This window comes from Dasypus novemcinctus, chromosome 1, assembly GCF_030445035.2.
Source record: "Dasypus novemcinctus isolate mDasNov1 chromosome 1, mDasNov1.1.hap2, whole genome shotgun sequence".
Lineage (NCBI taxonomy): Eukaryota > Metazoa > Chordata > Mammalia > Cingulata > Dasypodidae > Dasypus > Dasypus novemcinctus.
Genome location: NC_080673.1, coordinates 113517364 through 113537550, shown reverse-complemented (window position 1 = coordinate 113537550; position 20187 = coordinate 113517364). Strand labels below are relative to the sequence as shown.

At 35.4% G+C, this 20187-nt stretch overlaps 1 protein-coding gene across 1 annotated transcript in view; it reads left to right on the top strand.

Moving 5' to 3' along the window:
* MMRN1 (multimerin 1) overlaps positions 1 to 17251 on the top strand; it is a 100172-nt gene extending 82921 nt beyond the window's left edge. Inside the window, exons 8-9 of the mRNA XM_004454379.5 lie at positions 14253 to 14405; positions 15635 to 17251. Of these exons, the coding sequence (XP_004454436.2) occupies positions 14253 to 14405; positions 15635 to 16056 (575 nt within the window). The 3' untranslated portion in view covers positions 16057 to 17251. The remainder of the gene's footprint in view (positions 1 to 14252; positions 14406 to 15634) is intronic.
* The last annotated feature ends 2936 nt before the right edge of the window (positions 17252 to 20187 follow it).

Below are 20187 nucleotides of genomic sequence, written 5' to 3'. Positions count from 1 at the left end.
CTGAAGTATTTATAGATCTACTATTATGCTATGTAAATTAGGAATCGACAGAAAAATACTTATGATCTACAAGTTTTTTAACTTTTTCTGATCAGACCTCTTGTATTAGTCAGCCAAAGGGGTGCTGATGCAAAACACCAGAAATCTGTGGGCTTTAATAAAAGGGTATTTATTTGGGGTAGAAGCTTACAGTTACCAGGTCATAAAGTGTAAGTTACTTCCCTCACCAAAGTCTGTTGCCACATGTTGGAGCAAGATGGCTGCCGACATCTCAAGGTTTTAGACTTCCTTTTCCGCTTAAGGTTCCATGGTCCCACCTTCTTCCAATATCAGCTGTAGGCTGGGATAATTCTCATCTCTCTCCTGGGTTGGTTCCTCTTTGGGCTCAGCTGCTGTGTTCTCTCCACAAGGCCTGCTGTAAACTGTCAGGCAGATGGCTCATCTCTCTTCTTCCCAGGGCCTCTGCCATGTCTAATGAAGCCTTCTCTTTTTCCTCGCATACCTGCATCTCTGTGTACTTACTTCTCAGACTCCAGGATTAAAACTATACTTTTTCCTTTGCCATGTCATTTTTCCTGTGAGTCCCCATTCACCAAGGGGGCGGGGCCTCAATGTCCTACTGAAATGGCCCAATTAAAGCCTTAATCATTATTTAATCAAGTAAAAGTGAAACCTCTGAATCCAATCTAATATGCCCAGAGGAACAGATCAGCTCACAAACATAATCTAATATCTGTTTTTGGAATTCATAATATCAAACTGCTATACCTTGATAAAACAGTCAAATTTTCTCATGTAGAATTTTTTTTTTGTTTCATATACAGTTTTTAAAAAGGAACTTTTAGACAATAAATTTCTTAGTGACTAAGAGTGGGCTGTGGTTTAATCATTTTGGCATTACCTGGCACAATATCTGGAATGCAATAGGCAGTGAAGAAATTGTCTGTTAAATGACCGTAGGACTGAATGAATGCACAGGTACACAGGAATTAAACTCAAGTAGATCACAGAAGATCATGGCTATTAGGTTAAGGCATTTAGACAAAGTTTTGTAAAGATGAAATGTATTTCAAAATTTGGAGCAGAGGATTAAGTGTGATAAGAACTGTAGGACTCACGTAAGAACTATGACTCAGGAGCATGAATCTAGCAGTAGTTTGTCGCATGATTGCAGAGAGTGAACTTATGGATGTTAGTTCGGCATGGCTGGACAGATATTGACCAGAACAATAGGGCCCAATTTAAGGTAGAGTTAGCTGAAACAGAGGAGACAAATGAGAGAAATATTATGAAGGTAAAATGGACAGAAACTGAAGGCTAGTGGAAAGAGCTGTAATCTGAGGGACAGGAGATCTTGATTCTGTTACTAGTTATATCAGTAACTTTCTGTATAGTGTTAGGGAAAAAGTTAAACTCAGGTGTCTTTACTCCTAAAAATATATTGCCAATAAAGTTATTATACAGGGTTTGGAGATCTGAAGAAAGCATTGAGAGTTATTGCATGTCATTGTGCCAGTATGTTATAGGAACTGACATATATATCTCCTTTTTTTTAACAATCAATGGTATTTGGCACAATCAGATATTTGTGCATTCATTACCCCAATCATTCCCAGAGCACTTTCAGTATTCCAATAATAATAAACAAAAAACAAAACAAACACAACTCATCACCTCTCAATCTCTCTATGCCTCGCCTACTACATAGCTGCTATTCTTTTTCCTTCTTTCTAGTATATTTGTATTTATATTTTGTAAAAAGTCTCATACACTTTTTATGTAAAGGAAAACATTTTCTATGGTTAATCAACACTTCTTTACTAATTATTTTTTAGGCTTCATAATTTTAATCAAGTCTTAAATTTTAAAATTTGCATGGAGATTTAGTTTCTGAGGCTTCTGCATGAAGATGGTGTTCAAACTCTAGGTGAGAATGAGACCAGTCAGGGGAAGTAGGAGCAAAGTCAAGTACAGGTTTTTATGTGAACATAAATGTTTCTATTTCTTGAATAAATATCCATGAGTGGGAGAGCTGGGTTTTAAGGTCAGTATAGGTTTAACTTTATAAGAAATGGCCAAACATTTGGTATTTTCATCAGCAATGTATGAGAGTTCTAATTGCTGCACATTGTTGGCAGCATTTAGCTTTGTCAATATATTTTTTGTTGCCCATTTAATAGGTTTGAGATTGTGGCTCATTGTGATTTTATTTGCTTTTTCCTAATGACTGTATTGATGAGGAATAGCATCTTTTATGTATTCGCCACCAGGCAGTGTTTTATATTCTTCGGTTTGAAAGTTAAGACTTTGGAGAAAAAGGAGAAAACAGGAAATGCAGACAGTTGATAATATCAACTAAAAACATTTAATTTCCTAGGTCATAGCTGAAGATAACAGAATACGAGCTTAATGGCAAGAGTTAGTATAAATCTTATGACACAGGGCTAATCCTTTTGACAAAGACTCTTGATAGAATCAGATGTAATTCAAAATGATATTTGAAGGATTGAGAGAAAAGATTCCAGAAAAAATATCAAGAACAGTTGTGATACAGAAAGAAGAATGAAAATGAAGATGATACTGATAGCTTTCTTGAAGAGAAAGCAAAGCAGCAAAGATGGTTGAAAACAATATTTCCATCAATCTCAGCCTCAATGAACAGAATGACTGATTAGAACAACAAATGTAAAAATTTAAGACAAATAAATATTGACTAGTTGCTGGGTAGGGGAATATGAACTATTTCTAGAGCAATGGAAGCATAAACCTTGTTTGATAAGAACAATTATAGAAATGGGAAGGCAAAACAGCACTAAAGGTTGAAAATATATGTACCTTGTTTTAGTTTGGCCAGGCTGCTGTCACAAATACCACAAACTGGTTTTGGCTTAGCAAGAGGAATTTACTGGCTCTTTGTTTTGAGACTAACAGAGGTCCAAACTCAAGATATTGCTTTCTCCACAAAATCTGTAGCGTTATAGTGCTATCAGCAGGTAATCCTTGGGGCTCCTTAGTTTTTATCTTCACCTTCTGTCACTTGGGGATGACCTCTCCTCTCTCCACTTTCAGTGACTTCCCAATTCTCTTTATAAGGCCTCCAGTAAGGTCCTCCCTGCTTCACTTGTTCACAATTTCTTCAAGTGGTCCTATTTACAATGGGTTCACACCCACGGGATAGCTGGTTAATAAGTGTTTGTCCAGGTACATGATGCAACTTACAACACATCTATATGAAAAGTCCAGGAACCTTGGAGGAAACTTAGGAAGCATTGGAATAAGGATAAAAATAAAGAAGAGTACTAATGTGGTACGGGAATATTATCTAGGGCACAATTAGGCAATGCATTAGTACAGTGCTTTCCTCTGTGTATTACAAAATTGACCCAGAGGCAAAATGATAGATTTCCTCACTAATCTGTTTTAAACATCATTCTGCTACGAGCAGATGTCAGTTACTGGCCTGGGCAATTCTATTGTTTAAATGAAGAAACGAAAAATAAGACCTTGATGCAAACATAGTAGTAACCAATAAGAATAAATACATAAAGTAAAATAAAAAATAAAATAATATTATGTATTGTATATATACAATATAACCAGCATATAATAACATATGTATACAGTTATATATTTTATATGTAACACCATGCATACTGTAAATATATATTATAGATAATATAGATAAACATAAAGTAGAATAAATCAATAAATCCTTCATTTATTCATCAAATCCTTACTTGGCAAATTCTGAATGAGCACTGACAAAGGTTGTGTGGGTGGAGTGGTCATCTCAGTATGGTTGCCCTTCTCTTGTAGCTCATACGTTAAAAAAGTAGTTATAATAAGGTCTGGGGAAAGTTAGCAATATCAGAGTACCTTGAAAAGTAAGAAGCTCTTTAATCAGATAAAATTTGACATAAACATTTATGAAACGTGATAGTAAGATTAATGGAAAAGTGTAACATGAGCATTTACTAGGGTCCAAAAAAGCAAAGGACAGAGCAAATTAAGACTTAAGAAATATTCCACAAAATGGCAAAATAATTTTAGTTATATTCAGGGCAAGAAAAGCAATATACAAGGATTATTCATGTTACTTGCACAAAATAGTAGAATGGTGGGGTAGCAAGACTCTTCATCTAATATTACTGATGTCCATCAAAAATAAATAACAGTAAATGAACTGGGAAGGTTAAACAGGTTTCTGAAGCCCTAAATAGAAAAGAAGTTGGAAAAGTTTACTTGAAATGATTTCATGTCTCTAGAAAAATGTTAGTGCCATCACAGGGTCAAACTATATGTGGTCTTTGAGAAACTGGAAAAGGGATGAAGTATTGGATAAGAATGTGGTCATCTATGCAATCATTCATCAATTCGTTTATTCATCTTTTAAAAGAAATTTTTAGCACTTTCTATATGTGGTAGACAATAGTGAAACAACGTATAAAAAAAAAAGTACCTGAGTCCTGACCTCACAAAACTCACACTTTAAATAGGAAGGGCATGTGAGTAATTACAGAAGAGTATGGTAATGTGATAAGGTCACTAAGAGAGATGACAATCAGATAATAATTTAAAGAATTGAAATAATTAGCTCTTCTGGCAGGGATGAAGGAACAAGTAAAAAAAAAAGTTCCTTTAATGGAGATTAATTTTTGTCATTTCAAGCACAAATAGTCTAGTGGGCACTATTATACACAGGTACATAGAAAGGCAGCTCATCATTTTAAAAATATTTTAGTAATAAGGTTAAAAAATGAGTCAAATGATGTATGAAAGTAGATTTGAAGCTGATGGTATAACAAAGTACAAATAGTTTTAATTGACAGATCACAGCCAATGAGTCTTTGGTTGTCTGTACTCAATCTTGCTCCAGTATTTTTATTAGTTTTATCCATGATTTGGAAGAAGACATAAAACATAAATTTGGAAAAGATAAAGTGGGAAGGGGTAGTTAAAACATAATATACAGAATAAAAATAACTAATGACTTCTAGACACAGATGATATGTCAAGTCAAATAAGATAAATTTAATTATGATAAAAAATATTTGTAAATTAAAATGATTTAAATAAACATGGGATTTTGGAGAACTCCGGTGACATCAAAGCATGCAACATCTGTTATGACACAGTGTGACACAGGTGCAAAAGTAGTCAATGACAACTTAATGCCTATGTGACATAAACAGATGTGTAAGGCCATAGCAACAGGAGTAAGTAGCAATTTTCTCACTGTATCCTGCTCTAATTTGGCTTAATTGGTAAATTTTGTCTAGTTCTGGGCACCATGAACATGATGTTACATACCATAATATAGGTTATTTTGTCAGACCATAGAGACCTAATATAGCACAGAAGCAGGGGCAGACAAGTAGGTGAGGATTCAAAGGACTGGTAGTGAGTAGGCAGCCAGAGAGATGTCTGAAAGCAAGCTGCACAGTCTCGGGAAGTTTTTGGCTGCTAGTGAATAGTTAGTGCAGGCCCAACTAGACTGAACTGGATCTCCTTCAAAATGGCAGACCCTTCAGAGGAAATGTGTAAAAGGCCGTATGGTGTTCTCTGAAATGGTTCAAAGGAGAAGTGAGGCAAAACCCCAATCCTGGAGGTAACAGGACATAGGAGAAAAATAGAATGCTCGTCCTGTACAATGACTAAAAGTCAAAAACCTTGGTCTGGTGGAATCAGAATACTGCCATTAGCAATGCAGAGTCAAGTTATTTATAGTTTCTTACTTTCTGGAATAGGTTTGATCCCTGATTTAGGGGCAGGACTGAGTCTAAAGGTGATAATAGCATTTTTCGATGTGGACAATTGGAATTACAGGACTAACCAGATTACATAAATAGTTCACTGTTCTCCAAATTTACTACACAGTTGACTCATTTATTCCTAACTAATCACACATTAATTAAACACCTGTCATGTCAGGGAATCACTATACTAGATTCAGAGACTGCAAAAGTAAAGTGCTTTGAAAAATAGAAATTACATGAATACGAAGTGTAATGAATCACTGACATTTTTAAAGCTAGCAGGTAATGAGTTTGGGTTTTAGAATAATAGCTGTGGAGGGTGTTGCTACAATGATGCACTGTGGGAACATAGGTTCAGGGCACAAGAGAAAGTTGCAGGAAATGATATCTTCATTACTGGTACAGTATGGAGTTCAGAAAGGGCAAATAATCTCTTTGTTATTTTCACAGCACGAAGAGCCCCGCAAGGGTGGCCGAAACTGTTGGGGATCAGGGTTGGTAGATGGCAGTTCTGCAGGCCCCAGATGGTTTTTATCCAGCTCTGGAGGGGAGGGGCCCTGCCACTGAGAATTCCAGTTCTGACAAGCATCTGGGGCTGTTTGTTCAGGTTTCCCAGTTTAAAAGGTCTGGCCTGGCTTTTTCATTAGCCCTAACATCCCTCCACCCCACCCACATTTGTGGAACGGCACACATTAGAAAAGAAGGTGAGGTAGCAGAAGGCTGGAAGCAGGATGGCTGCTTAGCATGTGTTGTGACTTCCCCAGAGAAGGAAGTGGGAGTAGGTGAGATCTGGGGATGGTCTCTTCACAAGTGTCTGTGAAGACACCCTAAAAATGTCAAATCAAAGAAATTTAACAGCCTATTGGTTTTTGGTAAAAGAAAGATCGTAATGAATTATCTGATGATTGAAACCTTTGTTAGAAGGTACTGCATATGTGTAATATTTTTCACAATTTTCTTAATGAGGAAATTAGTTTATACATTATCGTATAGAATATATCAAAATAATTGAAATTGATTTTTAATTAATAAACAATATATTAATATATTTTCTTTTAAAAATTCCAATAATATAAGCATGCAGCTTGGTCACATTTTATGTGATTTTAAATTGTTAAAATGTGAAATATAATGAATATAAAATATCAATCCCACTTCATGTGCAAAATATTAAACAAAGGAAATAATTCCAAATTACAAAAATAAACACAAATAAATTAGAAAAATGGAAGCAGGATAGCAACTATGTATGGCAGGAGAAGCATAGAGAGATTGAGAGGTGATTATTAAGGGGTAGAGCTTTTTTTGGTTTGTTTTATTAATATTGGAATAATGAAAATGCTCTAATAAAGACTAAAGTTATGAATGAACAACTATGTGATTATACCAAATACTATTGGTTGTACACTTTGGATGGATTGTGTACTTTATTAATATGTGTCAATAAAATTGAAAAAGGAAAAAAAATCACAGAATTTGAAATGAGTAAATTGTAAAATTTACATAGTGCCACCAGGTGGCGCCATAGCGGTAACTGTGGACGGGAGTGTTCTTCCAACCGCTGCATTTTCATAATTATGTATTATATATATAACCATATACATAATTTGAGATTTTTTGTTTTGTTATTTTTTAGATGAGAAATGCCAGTTTACAGAACGAAAACAATCATGCATACCATATAGGAGTCCCATACATCGCCCCACCACCAGCACCTTGCATTGTTGTGGAACATTTGTTACAAATGATGAAACAACATCATCAGAATATTACTTCTAACTATAGTCCATATCTTATTTCTGCTGTATTTTTCTGACAAACCACCCTTTATTAACATCATGTGTTAGTATTGTATATTTGTTATAGTTCATGAGAGAATGTTCTTGTATTTGTACTGTTAACTACAGTTCATCATTCACCACAAAGTACACTGGGTTATACAGTCCCATGCCTGTACAATCCATCCAAACTGTACACTCAGTGGCTCTCTGTTGTAGTCTGTCATCACCTCAGTAAATTTTATAAGTTTTCATTACTCCACAGTGAAAAATCCCATACCCACTAATACCCTCATTATTGACCCTTATAATAAATATACTATGTTTTCTTTACTATTGCTACAAAAATATTACTAATTGTCCATAAGTTACATTGATTGTGTTTTTCCCATGTATCACCATATACTTAACACATTTTAATAGAAACACCTTCCTGTATTTGTACTATTTACTACAATCCTCATCCACCATTGAAATCACTGTTATCCTCTAGTTTCTTTTCCGTTGACATTTGTGTCCACAGACTACTTCTTTTCAGCCACAATCACATTTATAAATCAGTAGTGTTAGTTATACTCACTATAATGTGCTACCTTCAACTCTATCCATTTTCATACACTTACGATCAACCTCATTAAAAATTCTATACACATTAAGCATTAGCTCCCCCTTTTCACCCACATTCTATCTCTTAGAAAACTTTACTAATCTCCATAAATTTAATCATCATACTTATTCATATTAGTGAGACCACGCAATATTTGTCCTTCTGTGTCTGGCTTATTTCACTCACCATAATATCCTCAAGTTTAATCCATGTTGTCATAGGCATCCCAACTTCATTTTTTCTTATAGCTGAATAATATTCCATCATATGTATATACCACATTTTGTTTATCTATTCATCACTTGATGGACATGTGGGTTGTATCCATCTTTAAGGAATTGTGAACAATGCCGCTATGCATATCAGTGCATAAATGTGTGTTCATGTCCCTGCTTTCAGTTCTTCCGAATATTTACTAGTAGCTTGGTTGCCAGATCATGCATATCTGTATTTCACTTCCTGAGGAACCACCAAACTCTCTTCCACAGAGGCTGCACCATTATACATTCCTACCAACAGTTCAGGGGTGTTCTTATTTCTCTACATGCTCTCCAACCCTTGCAGTTTTCAGGGTTTTTTTTTTTTTTTTTTTTTTTTAATATTGGCCATTCTGTAAGGTGTAAAATGATATCTCATTGTAATTTTCATCTCCATATCCCTAATAGCTAGTGAGGTTGAGAATCTTTTCATGTGCTTTTTGGCCATTTGTATTTCCTCTTTGGAAAAATGTCTAAGTCTTTTGCCCACTTTTAAAAGGAGTTCCTTGACTTTTTAACATTGAGTTCCATGATCTCTTTATATAAAATGAAACTCAAACCTTTATCATATATGTGGTTTCCAAAAATTTTCTCCCATTGAGTAGGCTGCATTTCACCTTCTTGACTAAGTCATTTGAAACACAAAAGTGCTTAATTTTGAGGAGGCCCCATTTATCTATTTTTTGTTTGTTGCTCATGCTTTGGGTGTAAAATTTAAGAAACCACCAAATACTTCAAGATATTTCCCTACGTTTTCTTCTAGGAGTTTTATGGTTCTAGCTTTTATATTTAGATCTTTGGTTCATTTTGAGTTAATTTGTGTTAAGATGTGAAATAGGGGTCCTCTTTCTTTCTTTTGGATAGGGATGTTGGTTCTCCCAGCACCAATTGTTGAATAGACTCTTATGACCCAGCTGGGTGTGTTTGACAAACTTCTCAAAAAATTCACCTGGCCATAGATGTGAGGGTCTGTTTCTGAACTCTCAATTTTATTTCATTGGTCAATATTTCTATTTTTATTTCAGTACAATGCTGTTTTTACCACTGGAGCTAGGTAACATTCCTTAAAGTCAGTAAGCAAGAGTCCTCCAACTTCATTCTTCGTTTGTAGGATATTTTTGGCTATTTGGGACCTGTTACCTTCCTAGCAAATTTTATAATTGGCTTTTCTGCTTCTGCAAAAAAAAAAAGGCTGTTGGAAGTTTTATCATAATTGCTTGAATCTGCAAATTTGGGTAGAAGTGACATCTGATCAATATATGGTCTTCCAATTCATGAACATGAATTGTTTTTCTGTTTGATTACATTGTCTTTGATTTCTTTTAGCAATGTTTTATAGTTTCTTGGTTAAGTTTTTTCCTGAATATTTTATTGTTTTAGTGTTATTGTACATGCAGTCTTTTTTCTGACATCCTCCTCAGATTGCTCATTAGTGGTTTAAAGAAACACTATTGATTTTTGCCTGTTAACCTTCTATCCCACCACACTGCTGAACTTGTTTATTGGCCCTAGTAGTTTTGTTGTGGACTTTTTAGGACTTTCTAGGTATAGGATTATATCATCAGTGAATAGCAAGAGTTTTGCTTCTTCCTTTCCTATTTGGTGCCTTTTATTTCTTTTTCTTGCCTCATTGCTCTAGCTAGAACTTCTAACTCAATATTGAATAACAATAGTGACAGAATCCTTGTCTTTTTCCTGATCTAGTGAGAAAGCTTTCAGTCCTTCACCATTGAGAACAACATGGGCTGTGAGTTTTCTATATACGCACTTTTTTTTACATGTTGAGAAAGTTTCCTTCTATTCCTACTTTTTGAGTGTTTTTATCAAGAAAAGATGCGGTTTTATATCAAATGCCTTTTCTGTCATTTGAGAGGATTATGGGATTTTTGTTCTTCAATTTAGTAATGTGGTATAATACACTGATTTTCTTATGTTGTACCACCCTGGCATATCTGGGATAAGACCCAGTTGATCTTGATGCATAATTCTCTTAATGTGCCTTTGAATTTGATTAGGAGGTATTTTGTTGAGGATTTTTGCATCTATATTCATTAAATAAGTTAATCTGTAATTTCCTTTTTACATAATAGCTTTATCTGGATTTGTCATTAGGGTGATGTTGGCATCATAGAATGAGTTTGATAGCATTCCCTCCTGTTCAAATTTTTGAAAGAATTTGAGCAAGATTGGTATTAGATCTTCTTTGAATGATTGGTAGAATTTACCTGTGAAGGCATCTCATCCTGGGCTTTTCATTTTTGGTAGGTTTTTGAGGACTGTTTCAGTCTCTTTACTCATGATTGGTTTGTTGAGGTCTTCTGTTTGTTCTAGTGTCAGTGTAGGTTGTTTTTTGTGTTTCTAGGAATTTGTCCATCTCCTCTACATTGTCTAGTTTGGTGGCGTACAGTTGTTCATAGTATCCTCTTATGACTTCTATCTCTGTGTGGTCAGTAGCAATGTCTCCCATCTCATTTCTGATTTTATTTATTTGCATCTTCTCTCTTTTTTGCTTTGTCAGTCTAGCTAATGGTTTATCAGTATTGTTGGTATTATTGAAGAACCAGCTTTTGGTTTTGTTAATTCCCTCTATTGATTTTTTGTTCTCCATTTCATTTATTTCTTTCCTTCTTCTTGCATCGGGATTAGTATACTGTTCTTTTACTAGTTCTTCCAAGTGTTCAGTTATATCTTTTTTTCCCCTTTCCCTCCCCTCCCCCATCCTGCTGTTTCTGCTGTCTGTGTCCATTCACTGTGTGATCTTCTGTATCTATTTCTCCTTTTGTCTTCTCTTCTCATCTTTCTCCTCTAGGATACACTGGGTTTTGATCCTGGGGACCTCCGATGTGGAGAGAGGTTCCCTGTCAATTGTACCACCTAAGTTCCTGGTCTTTGCTGCACTTCACCTTGACTCTCCCCTTCATCTCACTTTTGGTGTGTCATCATCTTGCTGTGTGGCTTACTTGCATGGGTACTGGCTCACTGCACAAGCACTCAGCTTGCTGTGCAGGCACTCGGCTTGCCATGCAGGCACTGGCTCACCGCACAGACACTGGCTCACCACACAGGCACTTAACTCACTGCATGGGCACTTGGCTGCCCACGCGGGCACTTGGCTCATCATGCGGGCACTTGAGTGGGCACTCAGTTCACCACATGGACATTTGGCTCACTGTATGGGCACTTACATAGGCACTCGGCTCACTGCATGGACACTTGGCTCACCATGTGGCCACTCAGCTTGCCACGCCAACACTGACTCACCATGCAGATATGCTTTCTCTTCTTTTTCACCAGGAGCCCCCAGGGATTGAACCAGGGTCCTTCCATATGGTAGGCAGAGGCCTTATCACTTGAGCCACATTTGCTTCCCTTCAGTTATGTCTTGATTTAGCTCTTTCTTCTTTTTTAATGTAAGCATTGAGGGTTATAAATTTCCCTCTCAGCCCTGTCTTCCCTGCATTCCATATATTTTGATATGTTGTATTTTCATTATTCTCAAGATATTTATTGATTTCTCCTACAATTTCTTCTTTGACCCACTGATAGAGTATGTTGCTTAGTCTTCATATATTTGTGACTTTTTTCTTTTTCCATCTTTTAGTGATTTCCAATTTCATTCCATTATGATCAGAGAAAGTCCTTTGTATAATTTTAATCTTCTTAAATTTATTGAGACCTGTTTTGTGAACCAGGATATGACCTGTCCTGTTGAAAGATCCATGAGCACTTGAGAAGAGTGTGTATACTTATACCCTGCTGTTTTGGGGTGTAATATTCTGTATGTCTGTTAGGTCTAGTTCATTTATCATTTTATATGATATCTCTGTTTCTTTATTGATTCTCTGTCCAGATGTTCTATCCAATGATGAAAGACATGTGTTGAAATCTCCGGTTATTATTGTAGAGATATCTGTTTCTCCTTTCAGTATTTGCCTCATTTGTTTTGGGGCACCCAGGTTAGGTATATAAATATTTATTATTGTTATTTCTTTTTGGTGAATTTCCCCTTTTATTACATATTAACATATAATGACCTTCTTTATCGCTTGCATTTAAAATCTATTTTGTCCAATAATAGTGTAGCTACTCAGATCTTTTTTGGCTACTATTTGCGTGAAATATCTTTTTCCAACCTTTCACTTTCAGCATATTTGTGTTCTTGTATCTAAGGTAAGTCTCTGGTAGCATATAGATGGTTCATAAATAAAATTATCCTTTATGGACTGTGTGAACTGTAACTTGCTATTTTCAGTAAATCAAATATGTTGAGTTTCTACCTCAATCTTCAACTGCTGTCTAATATTCCTTAGTGAGAACATATTGTAATTTATTTTACAAGTCCCACATCAGTGATCATTTAGGTGTCTTTCAATTTTCATTAGTGTAAATGATGTCATAAAGAATATCCTTGAACATCTTTGTGTGCTTGGGGAACTATAACTGTAGTATATATTTCCACCAAGAGAAATTTCTGACTCAAGGGAAATGGGGTTTTTAAATTCTAATATATATAATCAAATTGTCTTATAAAAAGATTCTGATAACTTAAATTCTAACTAACATTGTGTGAAAAATGCCCATTCCTTCATATCACCATGACTGAACATTTTCTATCTAAATTTTGTCACCTGTAAAATTAGGTTCCTGTTGTTTTATTTATTATTCCTTAATTAGCAGTGAGGTTGAATATTTTTTGTGTATTGATTTGCCTACTCTCTTATCTTTTGACCCATTTTATTTTATGTTTTTTTAAACTTCTTTGTATCATCCTTTTTATATCTGTAAAAATCTTTTCTCCTAATCTATCAACTTATTTTTTTTTAAGATTTATTTATTTATTTCTCTCCACTCCCCACCCTCCCCCGGTTGTCTGTTCTCTATGTCTATTTTGCTGCATCTTCTTCTTTGTCCGCCTCTGTTGTTGTCAGCAGCACAGGAATCTGTGTTTCTTTTTGTGTTGCGTCATCTTGTTGTGTCAGTTCTCCGTGTGTGCAGTGCCATTCCTGGGCAGGCTGCGCTTTCTTTCGTGCTGGGTGGCTCTCCTTACGGGGTGCACTCCTTGCGCATGGGGCTCCCCTACATGGGGGACACCCCTGCATGGCACGGCACTCCTTGTGCGCATCAGCACTGAGCATGTGCCAGCTCCACACAGGTCAAGGAGGCCTGGGGTTTGAACCGCGGACCTCCCATGTGGTAGACAGATGCCCTAACAACTGGGCCAAGTCTGCCGCCTCAACTTATTTTTGAGTGTTGAAAATGGGTGTTTCCATTGCATATGAGTCTAATATTTAGGTGGTTAAATTTGGTCACTTTTTCCTCTTATGGCTTCTGGTTTTTGTTTTATATGTTTTTTTTGTTTTGAAAGAGTTTCTCCGAATTATAAAGTCATATGAAGAGTTTCTCCTCTATTGTATTATGATGAAATCATAGTTTCTTTTCACATTTAGTATTTTTGTAGTATTGGAATTTATGTTTTTTATGGCTATCCAAATATATTAGCACCATGAATTGAATATATGTTGTTTCCTCCAATGATTTGAAGCATTACCTGATGTGCCATTTCCAAATATACATGTCTGTATATTCCTAATCTGTTCCACAGTTGACGAAAATCTAAATTTTCTCATACAAATAAATGGTATCAATCAGAATTATCCCTACTTCACAGAAGGGGTAGGGTGCTCAGAGTGCTGAAGGATTTGCATGAGATCCTATGACTTCATTGGCTGGTGACAGGGCCTGTGAATCCATTCTGATATCTAACCCAGTGTTCTTCCCATTCTGCTGCAAGCTAGAGTCAGGCATAGCAAGAAAATAGGTCACTTTATCCTCTTTTATCTTGATTCTTTTTCAGCAACAGAGGAGTATTCAGGCTGCAGTAAGTCCCCATGCCAGAACGGGGGCACATGTATAAATGGAAGAACTACCTTTACCTGTGCCTGCCGACATCCTTTTGCTGGCGACAATTGTACTGTAAAGCTGGTGGAAGAAAATGCTTTAGCTCCCGGTAAGAAAAGTGCTTAATCCTTGTATTTGCTCAATGTCATAAACAGGAACACTTTGAAAATATGTAAGAATAAGTATTTAAGCCTACTTAATCTGGATTCATTTAAGGATTAATTCCTTTTACTTCTGATACCTATTGAATAATGTAAAATGTTCATTTATAAGTGGAATTGTGTTTTTGTTAAGTTCATACTTACATGTAATTGTTGATATTTGCAGTTTTGGTATAATAGAGCAGTTTGTTGAAATCCTACTTTCCCTCTTTTTTCTTTTGCTTGTGTCTCTTGAAAGAAAATACAGATGTTTATATCTGACTGGGATAAACTTTTCTCCTCAAACAAGCACTTAAGAAATACACTGTTAATTCATGTCGGATATGGCCACTTTAATGAGGCTTTAAATGTACCTAGCCGCACTACTTCCTTGAAGGTCATAGTGCCATTTTGACTAGGTGAGGACTGCTAGAAAGTCATTAAATGTATTGAGTAAGCCAAGATGGTCTTTTGGTCCATTTAGTTTGAAGGATTGCTTGCTCTAGATTTACTTCAAAAGTCACAATTCCTAATTTTTATACAAGAAAATATGTGCAGCATTTAAAATATTTTCTCTTTAATAGCAGCAAAAATCATTTGAAATCAGGCTTTTCTTAATAATATGCTGCATAGTGAAGAGCAAAAAATTTTTAGTCTATTTTAAAATTTCAGCCTTTGTAAGTACATGTGGCATTAATTACATAGAAAATTGCTTTTGTCTACTTCTCTCTCATGCATATGACTTCATTTGGTTTTCATTTTAGCCTCTAGAAACTGTTTGACAAGGTACTAGAAAAATTGTTTCCACATCATGTCAGCTTCAATTCCTGTAAGGGGTTTTAAAACATCCTGGCATACCATAATAATCACAGAGTGCTTTGAATTCCTTTGTCTCTGGGGAGATCAAAGAAACATGCAAATTAATCTCTGAGGTATTTCTATGAGGGTGGTTTCGGCATTGTTCTCTCCTGATATAAATGGAGAAACTGAGATTCTGGCTCTGAGAGGCTCTTCGAGAATAACTGAGCCAAGAGAAAAGGTGAGCATCCAGACACGTATGCCCTCGTTAAGTCTGATGGACAACTGTTTTCTTTTAATTATCTTTTTTGTAACTGAGTTAGAAGGATAAAGATATGAGGAAAAGCAAAGTAAGATAAAGACATGAGAATTAACCATTTCTTCTTTTTTTCTCTAACAGATTTTTCCAAAGGATCCTATAGATATGCACCAATGGTGGCATTTTTTGCATCTCATACATATGGAATGACTACACCTGGTCCCATCCTATTTAATAATTTGGATGTCAATTATGGAGCTTCATATACTCCAAGAACAGGAAAATTCAGAATTCCGTATCTTGGAGTATATGTTTTCAAGTACACCATTGAGTCATTTAGTGCTCATATCTCTGGATTTTTAGTGGTTGACGGAACAGACAAGCTTGCATTTGAGTCTGAAAATATTAACAGTGAAATACACTGTGACAGGATTTTGACTGGGGATGCCTTATTAGAATTAAATTACGGGCAGGAAGTGTGGTTGCGACTCGTAAAAGGAACAATACCAGCCAAATTTCCTCCTGTTACTACATTTAGTGGTTACTTGTTATATCGTACATAAATTAGAATGAACGACAGACTACCATGTTTACTGAGAAGCAGCAATGTGTTTATCTTCATATGCGCAGCTGCTCTAGTTTTGGTTTTTCTGTATGAAATGGAAGTAAACTTTTCAAAAAATTCTGATTAAAGTTGTAAGTTCATGTATTTCATATAATTATTTGAATATCTTTTGGGAAGCCTATGTATAATGGAGTTCTTCTTGCTCCTAAAGAGACTTAGTGGTACAGAAAACAAAGTGCATTTATTAGTATTTCTATCCTCTTTTCATTTTGTCACATTAAGTCACTCCAATGTAAAGTAGTTTAATATAATGGTAATCACCCAATATTGTCAGTCATAGTAGTCTTTCCAATAAAGATTTAATTTTGTTATTCCCTGTGTATATAGATGCACACATTTCCTAAATTTACATATTCAAATGAATTACTTAAAGACTAAGTGATTTTGTGAACTTTAATTTTTACATCTTTGCTGTTGATTTTTATACTTTAAATTTTTCCTTTGTAATCAAAATTAAGGAAGTTGAATTAGAAATTTGAGATATGCTTAACAAGCTTATTTTTCCTTCTGTAATTATTAGATAAAGTAATAATTTAAAAATATTTGAATATTTTCATCCAAGGCTAATGAGACAGAACTGAATCATTTACCTGCCCCCATTACACAACATTGACGAAGGAAAAACAAAACTTTCTCTATTAAGTATCCTTCAGCTGCAGTACGTGATGTCTGCCTCTATTCCTCAACGGGTACATAATATTCTACATTAAGATTTATGGGTGCTCACAATGTCCCAGTTGTCTTATAAACAATTTGCATATAATATCTCACTGGTTCCTGACAAAAATCACTACAAAGTGTGTACTATTATAATCACCACTTTTATAGTTGAAGAAGCAGACATAGACAGAGATGGTAAAGAATGTGGCCAAGATCCAAAGCTAGTGAGGATAAAGGAAGGATGTGGAGTCAGACCATCTCCCTCCAGAGCCCAAATCCATCACGTCTCTGTATTGCCTCCCACAAATGTACCAAAATTTATTCAACTAATTCTTTATCAGTGCTCATTTATCTCCATTTTTTTTATTATAACAATATTATAATGAGTATCCTTGAATATATATTCCTTACATATTTTGCAAAGTACTTCTGAAGAAAAATTCCAATAAGTAACAATAAAAATAATAATGAAATTTGTTGGTTTTTTTTTTTTTGGTGGTGGGAGGGATGATAAGCAATTTCTTTGATTTCAATTCTTTCATTTCCACTATAACCTAACAAATTAGGAATTAATATCATCCACTTTCCACCAAAGAGGACCAGGCATGTTGAAATTAGTTTTCCCAGTATTATAGTAAATTATGGAGACTTTCTAGAAGAAATATATTTTTTCAATTTTAATGAATATTATTAAATTGTCCATAAAAAGATTTGTAGCAATCCATTTTCTCAACATTATGTAAAAGAGTGCTCTTCATCCCACCCTACCCTACCTCCACACATGCCCTTCACCAAAACTCACAGTCTCTTTGTAGCTGACCATATTTTCCAAAAATTTGCCAAATCTTGAAAACCTATGTCCATATGAAGACTTTTACGTGGATGCTCATGGTAACTTTATTTGTAGTTGTCAAAAACTAGGAACAGTCCAGTGTCCAAGAGATGAATAGTTAAGCAATTCCTAGTATATTCTATACAAAAGAATCCTACTCTACAATAAAAGGAATGAACACAGTGCAGTATGTATAAATCTCATAATAATTATGCAGGAGATTTCAAACGGTAGCCATGTTGGCCTGACAAAACCCTAATTCTTCAGGGAACTCTGAAGAGATTATTGTCCATTGGAATGTCCATGTTGAGAAAAAATTTCTGAATCTAATGCCTGAGCTTTCCTTACTACAATAGTCAAGCTGCCAGGGAAGAGGGTGACCCAGGAGATGACAACTGAGAGTGAATGAATGACAATTTCTATCCTGTTGTGTAAATGTGTCATTTTCAAAAACATTTGAAAAGTTTTCATACTTTTTTCAGTTCTGGCCTAATAATTCACCACAATCTAAATATTTTTCATTTTATTTCTTCAATTACTCATAGTTGAAATAGAGTTTTTGTGTTTTGTTTTCCAAATGTACGTTTCAATGCAGAATCCAGTTATTTCTGTGTACTGATATTTCTTTAATATTAGCAGAACAGAAAAAAGTAAGTCATTTGACAATATTTGACATTGCTATACACAATTTAATATACTGATTTTTATACCTGGATAATTAAGGATGTTTAGGGTTAAGTGATGCTTTGGTGTTTATAATTTTGTTTCATTCTTTATATTAATACACATTTACAGAAATACACAATTAAATTACAAATTACTATCAACAGAAAAGAGACATTATAGCAAATCTTAAGTTAGTCTTGCTTTCTATTTTTAAGAAAGTCACCCAATTCAATGTCAGACAATTAATTTAGTAATGTATTCTATTAGAGCTGGGATTTTTAAAAAATTTCTTCCATGGGGACAGTAGACTATCATTGATATTATGTTATAGATTTGATTCCAAAGCCCTTCTTCCTCAGCAGAACTTCCTCCCCAGTAAGCTCTTAAAGTACACTAAGGCCCCAATTACTGATGACATTATCACATTCATTCACTTATCAATTATTTAATAAATATCTACTTTATGACAGGCATGATAAATCACATAACAAATAATATACAAATAAATATCAACTAAGTCAATATAGACAATTGCTACATTTGAAATAAATTTTCTGGAGTCATTCTGGCCTTTGCTAGCACTGAAAACATGGGTAGCTTATAAGAAAGGAAATGTTCTCTTAAATTACCACTCTTCTCCTTGTACCGAAACCTTGACCAAAATTTCATTGTCTCCTTTTGAATCGCTCCAAGAATTGAAGGCTTTCATATTCAAAGACAATTTTGTCTAAGGTTCCTTTTCTTTGTTTTTCTTGTAATTTTTGTTATACACTGTACATTTTAACATTTAAAGTGTTCATTCTGAGATTTAGTTCTTTAGCTGTTGGTTCCTCAATTTTATATTCAGTTGTAATATGACAGTGTCATATTGAGTGTCAGGAACTAATAAAAACAAACGAAGCAAAAGCATTTTTCATAGTCTTCACAAATGAGCTCTGCTTTGGTTGGTGGTATCCAGAGTTTCTCTCTGCTATCAAGATGACCATCCCAAAGTGAATGCAAAGTGCAAGGCTCTCCCTATTTTATCTGGGCCTGTGTGAAGCCTGCTTCTTATCCTGGGTTTAGGCTTGCTCATGGCCTTAGGAATTCCCCCATTTACAGGAATCCAAATGCTACTCCTGTGAAATGGACTCTTTCCCCCTCCTGGTATTCTATTGTACAGGCATACCTTGTTTTATGGCACTTCATTTTATTGCACTTTGCAGCTATTGCATTTTCTATTAAAAAAAAAACAAACCATGGGGGCCATTTCTCCAACAGCATGTGCTCACTTTGTGTCTCTTTGTCACATTTTAATTAAGGTATGTACATTGTTTGTCTGAGCTTGCTGAGAGATGGGAGAGAAGGTGGAAATACACACCAAGACAATGCTATTGCATACTTAATAGACTACGATATAGTGTAAGCATAACTTTTATATACACTGGAAAAACAAACAAAAAAAATCATTTGACCCACATTATTGTGATACTTGCTTTATTATAGTGGTCTATAACTGAACCTGCAATATATCTAAAGTATGCCTGTATGATTTAATTCAGGCAATCTTTTCCCTTGCGCCACTTTTACGCAATTGTTTCTTTTTTTAATATATTTTTGTAAATTGTATTTTTTTGAAGATATATACATCACAAAAAAATGTATTAAAAAATACTGGGGCGGCGGACTTGGCCCAGTGGTTGGGGCATCTGCCTACCACATGGGAGGTCCGCAGTTCAAACCCCGGGCCTCCTTGACCCCCGTATGGAGCTGGCCCATGCACAGTGCTGATGCACGCAAGGAGTGCCGTGCCACACAGGGGTGTCCCCCGTGTAGAGGAGCCCCATGCTCAAGGAGTGTGCCCCGTAAGGAGAGCCGCCCAGCACAAAAGAAAGTGTAGCCTGACCAAGAATGGCAACGCACACACGGAGA